Source organism: Anoplopoma fimbria, chromosome 13, assembly GCF_027596085.1.
Source record: "Anoplopoma fimbria isolate UVic2021 breed Golden Eagle Sablefish chromosome 13, Afim_UVic_2022, whole genome shotgun sequence".
Classification (NCBI taxonomy): Eukaryota; Metazoa; Chordata; class Actinopteri; order Perciformes; family Anoplopomatidae; genus Anoplopoma; species Anoplopoma fimbria.
In genome coordinates, this window is record NC_072461.1 from 7,864,677 (window position 1) to 7,882,565 (window position 17,889).

Genomic DNA, 17,889 nt, shown 5'->3' on the forward strand with positions numbered 1-17,889 from the left:
TAGCAGTATAAAGCTTTGTTCTGTTGCCTCCAACTGTGTGATTGCCTGTTCTGTGTTTCAGTATAATCACAAATTATAGGTGTTGTCGCCGACATATCATTCTGTCTTTTAATGGCTGTTTTTTTTCTGTCTTTGTTTTTTATAAAAACAAGTCTAAGTATAAAAATTGTTATTTGGCTACGAGTTTGTACTTGCAAATCACTATTACATGTTCTTGTGCTGTCATCTGACAACGGAAACACTCAAAACCTGTATTGTGGATATGTTTTGTATCATTTTTGCAGCAAAGCAGAATTATTTTGGGGATTTTTGAAAGTCATTACTCTAAACTCTCTAAAACCCTGGAGTCCACATTACAATGCAGGACCAGCATTTTTGATGTATTTACTGTTTTTAAGATGAGTGGTGCTAAATGCAGGTTTTATTTGATTGGGAGGACAAAAAAAAACAACATTTATTATAGTTTTTGCCGACCTCAAGTGGTTTAACTTCTCACCTTGCTGCAGTGATGTAGAAGTGTACTCCAGAGTGTTCTAGTGCATTGTGACATTACTGTTAATTCTGGTTACAGGTACAACAAAACACACTTCTAACCACACCAGCTGTGATGCTGAGTTTTTTCTGAAGTGTAACACACTTCCGCAGTAAAACACTGCTCGTTATCCTGGACTTAATTTACTGCCCAAGGAAAGAAGTTCCTCCACGACCACCTCCTATTTTATTGATATTCCTTTAGGTAGCTCTGCTATCCAGTGTGTTGGTAGCCTCAAAGGATGGGGGATGCACCAGCAGCAACCGCCGACATGAATAACTTTTCCCATTTCCGATTTCAAATTAGACAGACATCCGTGCTTGTTGTTTTGTGATTCTGGTGAGAACTATGCAGGATCAGTTCAGTCCTGCAGTTGTTGCCTCCCGTTTGGAGGATTTTCTAAGTTAGTGTTTAGGTCAGGCCCCCTCACATTTAAACCTGTTCATCATGTCCAGTCGCGCTAAGCCATTGATTGGGTCTATACGCAGTTATTAGAGGTCCTGACTGTATTGATCAGATAGGACAATTATATCAAGACCTTAAAGCTAAAAACACATATTTTGCTGTCTATGTCCACCAGGTGACAGCTGAGGGCAGAGGCATACGTCTGTCTGTCCGAATTTCTTCAAATTTAGTACAAACATCCACCTGGACTCAAAAATTAACTGATCAGTTTTTGGTGTCACAAAACATGTTTTTGGTCATAACTCAAGAATTCATATGCTAATTATGACAATTAATCACTAATGTCTAATAGGACAAAATGATAAGGTGATGTCTCTTTTGGACAAACATCAATGTAAACTTCAACCTTGACTGGTTGGCGGAGGTATACAACCGTGATTCCAGTTTTTATAAATAAACACATATTAGTCAGACAGTCTTAATTAGCCCCAGAGATTTGGTTACACACACATACACAATGTAATTAGCCAAAAATGGGTCTGCGTAGCCAAATTAGTTTAAATAGCAATCATTTAAATGATCATGGACTAAGAAATGTTAATCTCAGTTATAATTTGGACAATTTCGAAGCCCTGTAACGCAGTCATGATGGTTCTGGTGCTTATTGCAATTAAACAAAATAGATTAACTATGAAGTGGAACTCCACCACTTTCACAGATTAAGATCAGTTCATGTGGATTAGTATCACACAGCCTGTGAAAACAGTTGTAAAATGTGATCTATGAGTTTGGAGAATCTTTGTCAAGTCTGAAGAAATGACCCCAGTTATGTCATCAGGATGACCTTAGGTAGGCCTCGGAGACCACAACAGAAAAAGTTACTAACTTGGGGTACACAGTTTGAATACCAGACTCATGTCATATCTTTTACATTGAAAGTATAAGGGATATGATAATAGATAAGCACTTTTAATCAGCATTTCATATATATATATATATATATGCATATACATATATACGTGTCCTTAAATCAGGGCAATGTAAATGGGGATATCAGTAAGATAGCTGGTATCTGCAGGAGTTGGAGTAGGAGAAGCTTGAGGTAATTGGATTAGTGTCAGACTCGGATATTCAGCAGGCCCATTCCCACCAGTGCATCTCTGCCAACACATGCCCACATATAGAGAGACTTTCACTCGCATGCATAATATCCATTAGGCACACTCTCACATATGCTTCCTTTAAAAAAACTGGCATCCACGCATTCAAACAGTCCTTTGCATCCCTTATTCTTTGACGTTTATAATCACAGACAGTCATGCCTGTTAAGTTCTGCTCATATTTCACCTCAAATGTTTAGGTTGTGATGGCTTTAGAGAGAACATAAAGGGTGAGGTTTGACATTTTCATTTCTATTGGCTAGAAATACCATGAATAAAGCAAAACTAGCAATGTGTCCGTCTCTCAGTACTTCCCAACTCCCAAAGTAATCTAATCCTACTGAAGACACATATCCTTGATAACTCTTCGCGAGCATACACTTTTTAAAAAAGGCCAAATAATTTTCCCTAAACGGCTCTGCTGCGCTGTAGTTTTTAGCAAGCGCTGCTCAAACAGGAGTAAATAGTACCCTCGTTGGGGACTATTTTCACCACCAAATTTAGTGATCTCATGAGTATACGGCAGTAGGATGGCGTGGAATCCGCTCAAAATGGTTAGGAGGGAACTGCTCGCCCAGTACATCAAAAAGAGGTCTGTTGCACAGATGAACAAGCTCTATCAGGCTTTGGGTACAAAGACAATACCTTATAAATCAATTGTTGGGTTTTGTTGAATAGAAAAATATAGTATGTCACCACACTTATCCTTTAAACTCTAATTTGTGATTCATTTTTTGTTGTAATTTATCTCTGGAAGGTACACTTGTCCCCTTATGTGATGAAGCCACTTGGTTCTAACCACAGTGTGGTCTAGTGTAATTAATGACAATAATTGAGGCTCTACTCAATTTTGATAATTGTTGCATGACAACCCTGGTCATTGAATAAATACAAGCATCAAAAAAGAAATGTTTTTCAACATCTTGACCATGTCAATAAAGATGGCGCAAGTTGAATCTTTCTATAATGGCCATTTTACGTGAGGTAAAAGTGGCCACAGTTGTGGGGGCACAGCATCATCATCATCATTATTATAATCATTCTCATAATTATAGTTTATTTTTTCTCCTAAGCCGATCTCGCCCACTTTTTCTATTTTGCGCTGTTTTATTTTTCCTCCTGCTTGGCAACTACCTAAACCCTTTCCACTTTCCTCACATCTCATCTGTCTCACTTCTTTTCATCCTGCCTCTCATTTATCTTCCACTCTCTCCGAGGCATGAGGACCAGTGGTTCTTTATCAGTGGGCCGCAGCAGGAGGCATGTCCCTCTCCCTCCATCCTTTCCTCTCATCATCACTTCATATATTTTCCTCCTCAAGCCTCCACCGGTCTCATCTGTCCTCTGCCTTCATTTTTGTCTCGACAGGAATGTTTGGTCTCTGCACCATCAGGTTGGCTGTGCTCTTAATCTTCATGCAGATTGCTTTTGTCCTTCAATTCATCACTCTGTCCTTTTTTTCCTTCTCCCTTGCTTTCACTCAACTTAGTATGTTGTTTATTGCACTTCTACTGTCTTCCTGTTGCCTTTATCTTTTCCCCGTTCATCCACACGCCCTGATTACTTTCCCATTTCATCTTCCTGACACTCCGAACATTAAAGGGGAACATTAAAACATTAAATGTAAAACTGTTACTTCTCTTCTATACAACTTACCTCAAATAACCTGTACTGAACACAAAACTTCCCGTTAACTTGCAGAGCAAATAACAAAAATAGTTTATAAAATCACCTTCATCCCAAAACATTGGTATTTTTACAACCTTTTTTTTGTCTCTCTCCCCTGTTCCATCCTCGTGGGCATCCAACATCAACATATTTTAGCCAGATTTTGGTTGATCCGTCAGGACTGAACCTGCTGCCAAGATAATTTATCGTGGAAATATACCGTTGCTCTCAAAAACACATTTATTCATTACAGAAAAAGTGACTATAAGTCTATTAGCAGTTGTTGATTCATGTTTTAATGCTTCCTTACTAACCAAGGTGTCCTGTTCTTCGTTTCCTGTTTCTTTGGTTTTGCATTGAATACAGTTTAGATTTATAGTCAATTATTTTCGTATTAACTTTTCATTTAAGGGCATGATAGTTAACTAACTGGTTTTTGCATAACTTTGACAATTATTTATTTAATTTTATTTATTTTGTACAGGCATTAACACAATCGTGAGACTTAAAATAGCCATTACTTTACCGCTAATTAAATGCTTTGGTTGGAGTTTTGCATTTCATGATTTGTATTACTGTGAACAGTTTATTTGATTTATTTGGGCATTTTCAGAATATGTGGTTGTATTTATAAATTCTTCAAACTCTATTTCTATTGCCAATTAACATGACTGGTGAGTTTGAAGAATTTATAAATACAACCACATATTCTGAAAATGCCCAAATAAATCAAATAAACTGTTCACAGTAATACAAATCATGAAATGCAAAACTCCAACCAAAGCATTTAATTAGCGGTAAAGTAATGGCTATTTTAAGTCTCACGATTGTGTTAATGCCTGTACAAAATAAATAAAATTAAATAAATAATTGTCAAAGTTATGCAAAAACCATCCCAAAGAGAGATTTACCTACTATAAAGTAAAGCTTTTGGGTGTTAATACATTGTTTGCACCCCAAGAAAGTTCATTCATACTATCCACCCTGTGCCCCATGGAAAGAGCCTGTTCCAGTATCTGTTCTGTGTCAACAAACATATAGAGAAATGTCTATGCAGACGCTATGGCAACCATGGTATCCATGTGTGACAGCAGCAAGTATGCTGTGTTGAGCATGTTGTCATTCAATTAGGTAATTGATTAATTGATGTGGGTTTGAGACAGCGAGCCCATCTTTTACAAGACGTAAATAGAAATTCTTGACAGTGCCATTCTGACTCTTTGAAACCTCATTGCTTCCATTAGTGCTTTGTGTGGTACTTCCAAAGTTTTTGACAGTCAGGAAGGTGCAAATACACATCGACTGAGTTAGAACAGAAAGAAAACCCACTGCTCTTCTAGGCATGTACCGAAATACAGCAAGAAGCAGTGTTGAAGTACTAGAGATTGGTCTTAAAGGTCTTGCTCTCGTCTAGGAATCAACTGTTTTTTTAAATACAGTGCGTCATGCTGTTGGGTTTTGCACTGGTCTGGTAATTTTCTTGACTCTGTCTCGCCCCGCCTTGGTCTTGACTTGGCTCCGCTTATATGAATGCGATATCTCGGGAACGCCTTTAAGGAATTTCTTCAAATTTAGCACAAATTTCCACTTTGAACACTGATCTGAAGTCACTGTTACCTCACAAAGCATACTTCTTTCCCATAATATAGTCCAATAGGATAAAATGACGAAGTGATGAAGTTTTAGACACACATGGATGCAACATGACTGGATGGCAAGGGCATACAATGTGATCACAACCGATCAGTCTTCACACCCAAATCGAAAAGTTTTTCCATTTTTCAAGCAGCACTTCTGCCTTCAGTCTTGTATAACCATGGAGATGCTAAAACCTGTGTTGAGAATAACTTGTCTCTGAACAATATGAAGCTTTGTGTCATTTTTGACCACTTGGGAGCCACTTGCAAGTCTAGTCCCCGTCGCCGAGGGCGACTGGCTGGCGACGTCCTGACGATGATGTGTCATAAATTAGCTGATGAAATTAAGATCTGCCCCCAGCGTAATCCTCTCAACCCCACGCTGTCAGCTTCCCCTTGCACAATACAGTTCTTAGTTTACACTTCAGTATATCATACAGCCCCACAGCTATAATAATAATAATAACCATATCACTTGTTAGTGTGTGTCTGTTGTAGTGGGAGATGTTTGAAACCCCCTGCAGAGGCCCATTTTGAACAGCGCTGTTGTTTTTACAGTAATGGCATGGGACCCTTTACTTTGTTTGCTTTCTAAAGGGGCAGCAGTAGTCCAGGGATTGCATTAGAGATGAGGGCTTTCACAGGCCCCGTCATTTCATCTGTCTCTCTTCGTCGTTCTCTGCCTCCTCTCATGTTGCCCACTCCTCTCTCCACCTCCTCCTCTCCGTCCTGAACAATGGGGTACAGCTGCCCACTCTCACAGCGTCCCACGTCACCTTGTTTAACCTTCAACAGCTGTCTTCATGTTGTTCTCTGAGTATATATATTCCTGTTGTTCTCTGCCACAACGTCATGGTGCCGGTTCCTGGTAACCTCTTCCCTCGCAAGACAATACTCCTTAGTCTCTTGTTGTGTTCGTGTTCCCTCGTCGTCTCTTTCTTCACCTTCCTTTCTGCTTAGCAATCACATCCTCACCTCCTCTTGCCTCTCGCCTCCTTTGTTCTCTTCTGTTCTCTCTTGTCTTCTCATCTCTGCCTCTGTTTTTCCCCGGGGGATGACACAGGATCACGCTTATTGTTCTTATTGGTAGCTTCCACTCAGATTAGTTTGTGTCTTTGCTGTTTTGTGCACAGCACAGCAGGTGTCCTCAGTATATTGCTCTTTAGCTCAGCGCTCAGAGTTGTCGGCTATCTAAAACATGCTGCCTTCTAAGCTCATTTCTACTCACAAAATCCTGTTTACACTCTGCTGTCTCTCTCTATTTAACTGTCTCTTAATCTGTTGCATATTCATCTTGCATTATCCTTTTTCAATTTACACAACACTTCTGGAAGTGCTCGTCAACGCACACATTTTCTTATGTCTGTTTTAATACTTTAATTCTTTGGTTAAGACATAACACATCGTACCTACAGCAGACTTGTAATTGCCTGTTTAACCACTGGTATTTATTTGGATTTATGCAAATGTGTTTTATTATTCTAGATATTTAAGAGGATTATAGTGTTTAAGAAATACTTACAAAACCTTTTTATTTGGCTCACTCACATCAATTGTTGGTACTACGGTTCTACACAAACACACCTAAACTGACAAGACAACAGAGGATACAGGCCTATACACACACACACACACACACACACACACACACACACACACACACACACACACACACACACACACACACACACACACACACATCCAGCAGGTCCTTGTGCTGAATGTAATTACACGGGTTAGATGACAGCGTTTCCATTAAGCCACTCTCCAACAGCCACTCTTCACTAGTTTGATTGCACTGTAATGACAAAGAACTAATTAGCATGACAAGTATTCCCTCCAGTGGTTGGTTGGCTAGACACCAGGATTTCCATTACAATATACGTGAGTAGGAGTGCACAAGCCTGCCCAAATGTCAAGTAAAAATGGTAAATGGACTGTACTTGTATAGCGCTTTTCTAGTCTTCCGACCACTCAAAGCCCTTTTACATTACTGATCATTCACCCTTTCACACCCATTCATACACTGATGACAGGGGCTACTATGCAAGGTGCCACCTGCCCATCAGGACCCTAGCTAACATTCATACACATACATACACCGCAGGAACAGCCTGCGGGAGCAATTTGGGGTTAAATGTCTTGCCCAAGGACACATCGACATGGACTGCCGGAGCCAGGGATCGAACCGCCGATCCTCTGATTGGGGGACGACCCTGCTCTCCACTGAGCCACAGCCGCCCAAGTGTGTGTATGCTGGATTATAAAGATTAAGTCACTAAGGGTGTTTTTGTAGTTCAGCACACTGCTTCCAAACCGCTGGAGGAGGAGGGTCAATCAGCATCACATAATAGCAATAATTAATCCTGTGGTGAAATACAAGCAAGTGAGAGAGCCATCAAACTTCAGGCATACAGGTGCACATAAACACACACATATGACACAAATATCACTTTAAAAAAGACGTAAAGGTTCATGACGCGGAATACAGAAAGTACCGTTTACATTATTCAAAAATAAAATCATATAAATACCCTTTTAATTGATGTTACTAGGCATCAATTTGTGTTAAAATAGGGCAAAGTTTTATATATTGTGTAATGATGTTCATGGTACGCCCCTCTTATTTATTTGCAGGCGTTCAAACTTCTCTGTGGTGTTGTTTTCTTCCGCCCTCGCTTCAGTCCACAGAAAATAAATGACAGTGCGCTTTTCCACAGCAATGTGTCGGCTCTAGTAAGCTATCCAACTTCCCCCTCGCATTTTTTACTCTATTGTCAGGGATTATTTTTCCAGCTCTGTCGTCGGCGTAAGATGAATGGCAGCGGCTGAATATACTGAATCATTTTCTGTAGCGCAAGGTTTGTGTTTGATGAATCTGTCCAAGTTGGAAATGGTAACATGTCTGAGTTGCTATTTGCTCCCCTTTTTTGTCAAAAGCAACTTTAAAACAGTTTGAGAGCTTTACTAGTGAATGTCCTTTTCAACTTCTTTCGCAGGGCCTATACATTGTATTGCCAACCTGAGCAGAAATGAATGGAATTAAAAATGATTGGTTTATTTACCTTTTTCATTAAGCAGTCTAAATTGTTTTAAATGCATTATTTGTTTATTATAAAAAATAAATTAACTTAATTAACATTAAGTTAAGTTAATTCGTGCTCAGATAGAACACCTCTTTATTGATATGGCTTAGTTTATATGTTTATTTCTGCCATTTCTTTTCATATTTAATATAAATTGAATTTACACCACAAATGCTGCATGATGGGAATGCGGTGGGTAGTTGTGCTTAAGACTCTGTACATTCATAGACCATGAAGTAAGCATCACCCAAAGATGGTGTCAGTATATTCTCGCCCTCATGTCAGTTGACCCACCAGTATTACATGTGAAATCTTACTGGGATGACAACAGTCAGTGCCAGAACAACAACAGAAAACTCCACTTGACAGTGGACCAGAGTTTGCAACAAAAAAAAAAAAAAAAACTTGACAGCATGAGTCAAAGAGTCTGTCAACATAGAATGAATCTTCAGCTGCCATGCAAAGTGTTAGTTTGAGGGAAGCTGGGCATAGTATCCAGACTGTGAAGCATTGCAGGGAGAGCACAGCACTGAATCAAGCCCGGAACACCGACAGAACAATCATGTAGAAATCCCACACTGACCCAGCCAAAACCAGATCTGAATCCCTTTACACAATGCTCCAACTTGGGTGAGCTTAAGCAAATCTGCAACAAAAGCATGAGCGGAGAAAAGGAAATCCCAAAATCCATCTCTGCTTCAACACTGCAGTCATATCCAAGAAGAATCAAACCTTTAATTGATGACTAAATATTCAGAGACATGATTTTGCTTTAAACGTGGTTTAATTGACAAAACGTCGACCAAAAAGTTGACTTGAGTGCACATTCGTCCGTTGGCGTCCTAACTGTAACCTCTCTATTTTCTTTGTCCCTCTACAGCTGGCCCTGGAGGACCCGGTGCACAGCGTGTCCCTCCAGCAGTTTGTGTATGAGAAGCTGAAGGCGCAGCAGGCCATGATGGGGGACCAGAGCTTCGGGGTCCTGATGGAGACCGTGGACACAGAGCTTGTCAGGCAGCTCCAGGAGTTCCTCCAAGGCCTCTGAATCACATCTATAAATCCTTCTCTACCTTACACAAACATCTTTGCCCAATACAACCCCCACCCACCCTCTCAATTTTTTTAAAAATGTACCGGAAAGGCTAATAATCTTTCCGGCGCATGGACTCTTAATCCAACCCTTCCCGACCTCTACCCAGGCTTTGCCTTATCTATATTCAGACCTAGCCTTGTCCAATGTCCTCAGCTTACATCCTGAATCCCTTTCTCCACTATCTGGATTCCTTTACATCCGTCTTTATCAAGGTGGGGGTCCATGTGCGTACTGAAAAATGTCAAAGTACCTTTACCCACACTAAAACATGACCACACCAGAGCTTCCACTCAATTGTTCTGTAGTTTCTTCTCTTTCTGTGGTTTTAAGTTAGAATTGGTAGAATATACGATGGATGGTACAAAAGTTTGGGGGTTTGATGAGTCAGAGAAGAAGAAATATAATCACCTGCAGATGCCAGAGCAGGATCCTCGGACTATTTTCAACGGAGAAAGGTACAGATTGTAGCAGAAATGAGGATAAACCATACCTAAAGGACCTAAAGCAGTGTTTACAGAATCTATTCTTAAAAAGAGGAGAAAAAAAAGATATGTAATTTTGTATGTATGTAAAGTATGGATGATATTTTACCTTTTAGTTTGTTTTTACTTTTTGTTAAATTCTCTTCCATTTGGAAAAAAAAAAGAAAGATAATTTTGTCATAACCAGAGGTCAAGTTGAAGTAACTACTGAGAGAACTTTTTCTTTCGTTTTTAGGTGGCTTAGAGGGAATTTTGTTTTCGACTGTAAAATGGGTGATTTTTAATTTTTTGTGCTGAACCACATTCATATGTATATACATACTGCTGCTAACTGATGGTGTGTCAGAGCACTTTAATAACCAAAAACTGTTTCACCTGTTTTCATCTTTTTTTTCCTCAGTGGCACATCTTCTCTCACCATTGTTTCTTTAACACCAGGCTAGAAGGCCTTGGAGCACCACAACAGGATTGTTCAAATTAGTCCCTGATCTTGAACCATTGCCATATTTCATGACTCAGTGCTAACTTGTACAAAATACTGACCGACTGCAAACGTAACATGCCATTTGGTTGGGTCTTTAAAAATTCAATTAGAAATTATCTCATGAGTTATGACCTCAGTGGCTTTTAAAGAAGTCCTATTGTGAGCCACTGTGACTTTATGAGTTGACATACATTGTGTCGCGTGTAGCTGTGCGGCTGCTCTTCCGTTTTTTCCTTCTGATTTGACCAATCATTGATGAGATTTTAGTGGTAGAGAGGAGGCTTTGCTATATTTGATTTTACAGAAGAACTAGTTTTTCCAATAGGTTGTAGTGGCATGTGGATTTGTTTCACGCAAATCTGAAGTTGGGTTAAAAAAAAAAAAAAGGATCTATAGTTATAATTTGAAACTCTTAAAGAGAGAAAAATGTGATTTAATTGGAGTCCCCCTGCCTTCATAATCTATTCATCTGAAATTCCTAGATTGCTATTATTTTATTTGCTTTCATCAGGTTGGTCCACCTCCCTGGGAGGGAGATAATCCTGACACTAGCTCCTTTCACACACTGATAGAGTTGAGTAGCAGTCAGAGTTACGGCCTTACGCTTTCAGCCTTACCTATCCATGAAACTCATGAAGAGCTTTCTTACGATTACGTTAATATCTTGACTAGTTAAACAGCAGATTATTTCTTAGCTCGTTTTCTGTTAAAGACTGCAATTATGAAGTTTAGAGCATAACGCGAAGTACAGTAGAGAGATGATTCTGGGCTATCAAGTTGGTTATGCTTTGATGAGAAATGATCTTTGTTGCTTTTTCCAAAGCATTTAATAAAATGCAGTTATCAGCGTAAATGGTATACTGTGTATTTCTGTTACTTTAATGATGCATGCAACTGAAAACACCTAATCCTTCATGCTGTTTCAAAGTGTATATTATCCGCTGTACTCGTCTTTGGAGTGTGTTTATTTCAAGCAAATGTAATGGCACTAACATAATAACTGTCTTGAAGACAGACTATTACCCTCATTACTGCACCACTGAGAACTCAACTTTGATCGCAGAGTAAAGAGGAAGGAGGAGCGCAATACCAGGGCACACATACACTGTCGCAAAATGCCAACATCAGGATTGCTAACGTGCACATAATGACTATATTAACACTGGCAGGTGTAAAGTACAGCCGAGACTGATGGGATTGATGTTACTTTTAGACTTATTTGGTCATAAACATAATCACAAAGACAATATGTTGACCTCATGATGCTCCTAAAATGAAAAGTTAACATAAGTGATTACAGCTCATCCTTTGGGGAACATAAATGTTTGTACCAAATGTCATGACAGTTCCCATTGAATCAAAACTGTCAAACTCGTTGTGGCACTCGAGGAAAAGTCGAGGGATCACCAAAGTAATCGAGAGCATGAATGTTGGTACAAAACTACATGGCAATCCATTCAATAGGTATTGAGCTTTTTCAGTCTGTATCAAAGTTATGGAACCAACAACCAACATTGTCATCCCTAAAGCCACGGCCCTAGTGTGTGTAAAAAATGATACTGAAAATAAATCCATGTGAAAGTGCTAGGCAAGGTTTTACATCTGTCTTATGCTACTTTCAATATTAAAACCAATTACAAAACCATTTTTCTGTCCTAGTGGAACGATCTAAGTTTATTTCCATCAAAGATATTGCCCACTTATTTAGGGACTTTCCCCTACTAATAACATAAGCAACCATTGGATATGACACAGTAGAGATTAATGTATTGTACAACAAAAGATGACCCTTTTGTTTTTACCTCAAAGCGAAATATATTGCTTTCACCATACATTGTGTTGTTCCTGGGGAATTCTATAAATTCTGCAACAGTCAGCAAATGTTGCAGTAATAAACAAGTGGGGAGACTTTTTTTTCAAAAGCTACATAGTATGTAGCTTTTGTACCGGCGGTGCTGCTCAGTTCCTGCTGGCTCCACACAGACTGACAACTCAAAGTTTGGCTCCAGTTCCGCTAAAGGACAAGAAAACAGGCAGCAGTGGCCAGCATCGACCCGCTCGTTTTAAGAGCTCCAGAATAAATGTACTTCAGGCAACCGGCCACTTGAGTAGCTTATAGAGTGCAAAGAAACGATTAAGGATTCTTCACTTCCCGCCCGGCTTTTTCTCCCTCTCCAACGCTATTAATCCAAGGGACACGGCCATTCATCTTTCATCCTCACTGCTATTGCACGGACTACCAGTGTAGTCCTTTAGAGACAGATAAGAGCCACAGGTAGACTTTCGACCAGGCTGTGTGTTAATTATCCTGTGGAATGCATGATTGAGGAGAGCAGGAGGATTAATGCTAATCTATAACTTTTTTATCCTTCGTTGGTTTAGTTCCTCACTTTAAAGCAATCATTTCACAGCAGCATGTTCCTTATTCTGAAACTTTAGGTAATTGTCAATTCTCTTCTTTATGTACCTGCATTTATAGACTTTTGTCAAAGCATTTTCCAGGATGATGTAAGTGTTCGGCATGTGGGAAGTAAAATATCAATAACCCCCATCCAAAAAGATGTAAATGGAGCCCTTTGTAGTTACACTTCTTTTTCCATGCTCTTCCCAATAACTGTCCAGTCACCCTTGCTGTGAGGTCGCTCTTCAAAAAGACAGCTGCTCAGGGTAGTTGTCAAAATAAAGGAGTGTACACTTAGTTGTTATGCTGACACTACTAACTTGACAATAAGTATACAATAAATGAATATCTTGATTAATTCCAAGGACACAACAGTCAGTAATTAATAACTAGACATTAAACACTTTTCATATAGCTGGCTACATTATTTAGGCAAGCATTTAAAGGACAGTTTGGGATATATACACAGACTCTATTTCCTGCCAATTTGTTACCTGTAGACGGAGCCAAGAGAGCTGTTTCCAGTCTCTGTGCTAAAAGAACTGCTTGATTTACAATTATGACACTGATATGATTATGGTGCAATCATCTTTTCTAACTCTTGGCAAGAAAGTCAGTCTTAAACTGTTGAACTATTCCTTTCTTTAAGACTTTTCAACAGAAACATGAAATGTCCGGATCCATTTCACCACCATTAAAATTCCTTATAATTTGTAAATTTAAACAGCACGTTTCAAGTAATGATCTATTGATTGTTTTTGATGAATAGGCTGTATAAGGATTAAGTATATACAGTATATGAATGCAACAATCCTGTACAGTCAAAACAGTTGACTTGCACTCAAATATCTGTGATGTCTCTACATACTGAGCTCCAATCCATAGTGTGTCCTTGGCCGTGTTAGAGCATCTCTGCAATGTCTGCCTCCTCAACCACTGGTCAATGAGCAGCATCAGCAAGTTTACCCCCATTGATCCTTTGCACTCCTGCCACGCATCAGCAAAACATCTGACATCTCTCAAAGTCACTGAGATCTTTTCATTGAGCCATCCAGGCTTAAACAGGCCATTCTCATTTGATCCTTGAAACATAATGACAGGTAAAATGCCTCGTAGATCAAACCTGTAGAAAAGCTCATGCTTGAAGGATACTTTGATTCCCTCCTTCCCTGTGCTTTGACAGTTACCTGTCACTCTGATTGTGTGAGGGCTTTTGAATGCTGCTATTGCGGGAAAGTATCAGTGACAGTGTGTGGGTGAGTGCCCATGTGGCTCTGTGCAAAGATTGTGATTAGAAGTGGCGGCTCTTGTCTGCCTGTTGCAGGCTTGCTGAGGTTCAGAGCATGTGCGATCATTACTGTACGTGGCCATACAGCATGTCTTTGGGTATCACGGCTATTCAAGCTTGATGTCTATAGCACTTTGTCCATGTTCATCGCAAAGCGCTTCTGCAGGAATGTGAAAAGTCCAATGATTAAAGTGTCACACTTTGGTCCACTGATTAATGAGTTTAATAGAGCAGGTGAGAGTTGTATAGCGGCAACTAAGAATGGCTTTAAAACTCCTTAACCCAATGGCACTCTATTCAAAGAGCACTGACAATGAGACAGATGATGGTGGTACATGGCACCATGTTGTGTGCGTATGTGTGTTTAATGTTGACAGACAAAGCCAGCAATTACTTAATGTTAATAAAAGGGTTAGAATTAATTTGCCACATCAAAATTTTACAAAAATGTAGGGAAAATCTCCATTTTTCGACGGACAGAAAACTTATTTTGATAAATGATTAATCATTCACATTTACAAACAAATATACTTAGCGTTCCCTAGTTATATGACAGTAAAACAAATACAATTTGGGTTTGGAGTGATGGTTGGACAAAACCAGCAATGAAATAACATACCTTGGGCTTTAAGAAACCTTAAAAGGCATTTACACTATTTTCTGACATCTTATAGAAGAAAAGTTGAATTGACCAATTTGGAAAATATTTGGCAGATTCATCTGCAAAAAAAAAATCATAGTGTTAACCTACTTTTATGTACTCTGAGCTGTAAAATTTAAGTCCTTGGGGGCTCCTCGGCAGGTATTTAACACTCATCCAATTGCCAGAAGCAGTAAATGCTTTCATATATTACCGTGATGCAAGTGAAAAAATGCTGCCAGACAACCTGTTCTTTGCACAAGGCACGGCCATCAGCAGCATCGCAAATGTTTGCAAATGCAAATTAATATTTGATGAAAAATAAAACACTGGGAGATGAGAGAGCACAAGGAAAATAAAATGTCATAGTCTGTAGGAGAACAGAGATAGGAACACAGAAAATGGAGTTGCCCTCTGAATCTAGTTCCCATCTCAGAGTATCACAGTATTTATTATGCTGCAGGCTGTGGGGAGTGCAGCCGATACTAATCAGACAGGTGGGCACTAGGTTCCACTGGTAATAATGTAGTCTGTTTCTCTCTCGTCTCCCGCCTGCTCTTATAGTGTAGAGTTTTAGCCCAATCAGATTACTGCCGCATTTTCTCCCTTTTATCACCAGAGTGTCAGTTGTCTCACTAATATGACTCAGCACCTCTTGAGGTGAAGGGCATCATATCAACCCTCAGTTCCAACTGAAATAAGTCTGTAACAATTGAATATTAATAACATTTAAAATATCTAAAGTTACGTTGACATGCTCTTTCAGATTTTTAATCCTGTAAAATTATTCTTTACTTTTTATGTAAATCAGGATATTGCGCATTTTAGACCGAATCAAAATCGTAATCACATTTCTTTGCCAATTTGCATGCACACACGAGGAATAACAGCTAGGGACACGGATGAAAATGCTGGACAGATAAAGTTAAAGAACAGACAGGACTGTTATGTACACAAATACTGAAAAATAGGTGTAAATATGAATATAATACGGTTCTTTCCTGATCTTCTGTCTGTGAAAGAGCTGACACACATACTCTACACACACTGTAGATCATTTAGGCAAATATCTTGCAAGGCTTTGTGTGTATTTTCACATTATTTACGGTTGCATTGACGGAGAAAACATGTTTTTTTTTCTCAAACGATATCAATAGTTTTGGATTCTGCTGGGTACTATTGCACTTTTTAGTGTGTCTTTGGGTCCATATGTAAAGGTTTTCCTGGAACAGGATATAGGTGATGTATGGAATCGACCACTTTATTGATCATCCGTAAGGACAGAGGGTCCTGGTGACCTATAAGATTACTTGTTTTCGTCTGACTGATGATGCCTTTAAACTGTTGGTGTGTTCCTGAGCAGAAACCAATGAACTGTCCTGTTGTTCACAGTAGGCCTCGTCTTTTTTTCTTTCAAACTGAGAAAGCTAATTTCCCTTGAGTCCCTGAGAAGATATCTGCTTTGAGCACAGTGTTCCTCTTCTTTTGTCCTAATGTCAAACTCTGTAATGCACTGTAATAACACCTGTTATGCAGCTTTCACTCGACAGAATTAGATATTGACGAAGTAGTCAGTCTTAATTAGCCTTGATACAAGTTTTCGTCTCATCAGCTGACTCTAAAGATATATTTGGTGAAGGTGGACTGGTGAACAATGGCAAAATATTTTTTAATACTGCTCATGACACACAGTGAAAAATAAATGATCGTTATCATCATTACATCAAAATCTAAGCACAAAAGCAAACATAATAATGATAATAACAGTCTTCCAAATCATTATCTATATTATTCGTTATTCATTTTCCTTTTAAAAACAAGCCAAATCAAATGACCACATCTACTGTTTTCCTGACTAGACAAGGGTATATTTTATCCTTAATACAATATAACCTATAAGATGTTTACTTGTGTATAGTAATGATTCAATTAAATGTATATCTTTGCTTGAGCAGTTTACAAGCAGATACATTTTTTTTACGGCTAGTCGCAAGGAACTACATTTGTACGGAGTGTATTCCTTGACGACCACAAAACGGCGTTACACGTAGTCAGTAAGGGCGGGACATTTCGCAATCTTATAGCGGGCCTTCCAATCTAACGTGCAAGCCTAGTGGAAGTGGATCGGGAGGTGTAGGAAGTGGTTTGGAATAGGGCCCCTTTCTACCTGATAAAGGCTTATGTATTTCAAACTCCAAACCCCAAGTTCGTGACCCCGGTTTTCTGTGAAGAATGTGTAATGTCCAAAGCCTATCATCAGGGTTATGCAGTCATACATTATGCAGCTGTTTCCCACGCTCATTATACAGTCAGGACTACAACCATGATGATGAGCCGGAAAAGAAAACATTTAATATGGGTCTTGTCAGGTCCATGAGCCTCCTCTGTCTCATCATGCATTACTGTTCAGAGCAGAGAAATTGGAGCCTTACAAGCTAATTGTTAGCTGCTTTTAGTTAGCCTCAGGTTTAAATAACGTCAGAACCAACAAGGCACATTATGAACATAACGTTATGTCACCTAGTAACGTCGCGAGTAACAGAAAAAGTTGAGCCGCGACCCACCTCATTAGATAACAGTTAGAATGGAGGTGGATGTGAATGCTAATTCAGCCCCAAATCAACCCGCTGTAAGATTTTCAGCGGTGGACTTGGGAAAGTCTAATTGACCTAAAGTTAAGCACCAGTGACATACTTCCCAAGATGAGTGTTGTCCTAAACAGCTGGGCCACCCATCATGAAAACTCTACTGTTAAACGTATAAAACCTGGCAACATTACATAAGTGGTGACACACTGTGTGAACTTCCTTCATGCTTTCCCTGAAACACAACTGACTAAATCATTGGATTACAGTGACATGATGTCATTGCTGACGTGCAGTCATCACAGGTAAGTCATAACATAATTTTTTTCCGCTGTGTTTTAGCTGATATTGTGCACATGGATGCACATTTTATGCAAATGCGTAGCTAGTTATGCTCTTGCACATGTGTGACTGTTGTTGATTGGCCG

At 39.3% G+C, this 17,889-nt stretch overlaps 1 protein-coding gene across 1 annotated transcript in view; it reads left to right on the forward strand.

Annotated features, from left to right (window-relative positions):
- The window catches only part of ipo11 (importin 11), a 110,622-nt gene extending 98,465 nt beyond the window's left edge, over positions 1-12,157 (forward strand). The window contains exon 30 of the mRNA XM_054611057.1: positions 9,369-12,157. Within this exon, the coding sequence (XP_054467032.1) occupies positions 9,369-9,533 (165 nt within the window). The 3' untranslated portion in view covers positions 9,534-12,157. The remainder of the gene's footprint in view (positions 1-9,368) is intronic.
- Positions 12,158-17,889: the final 5,732 nt, after the last annotated feature.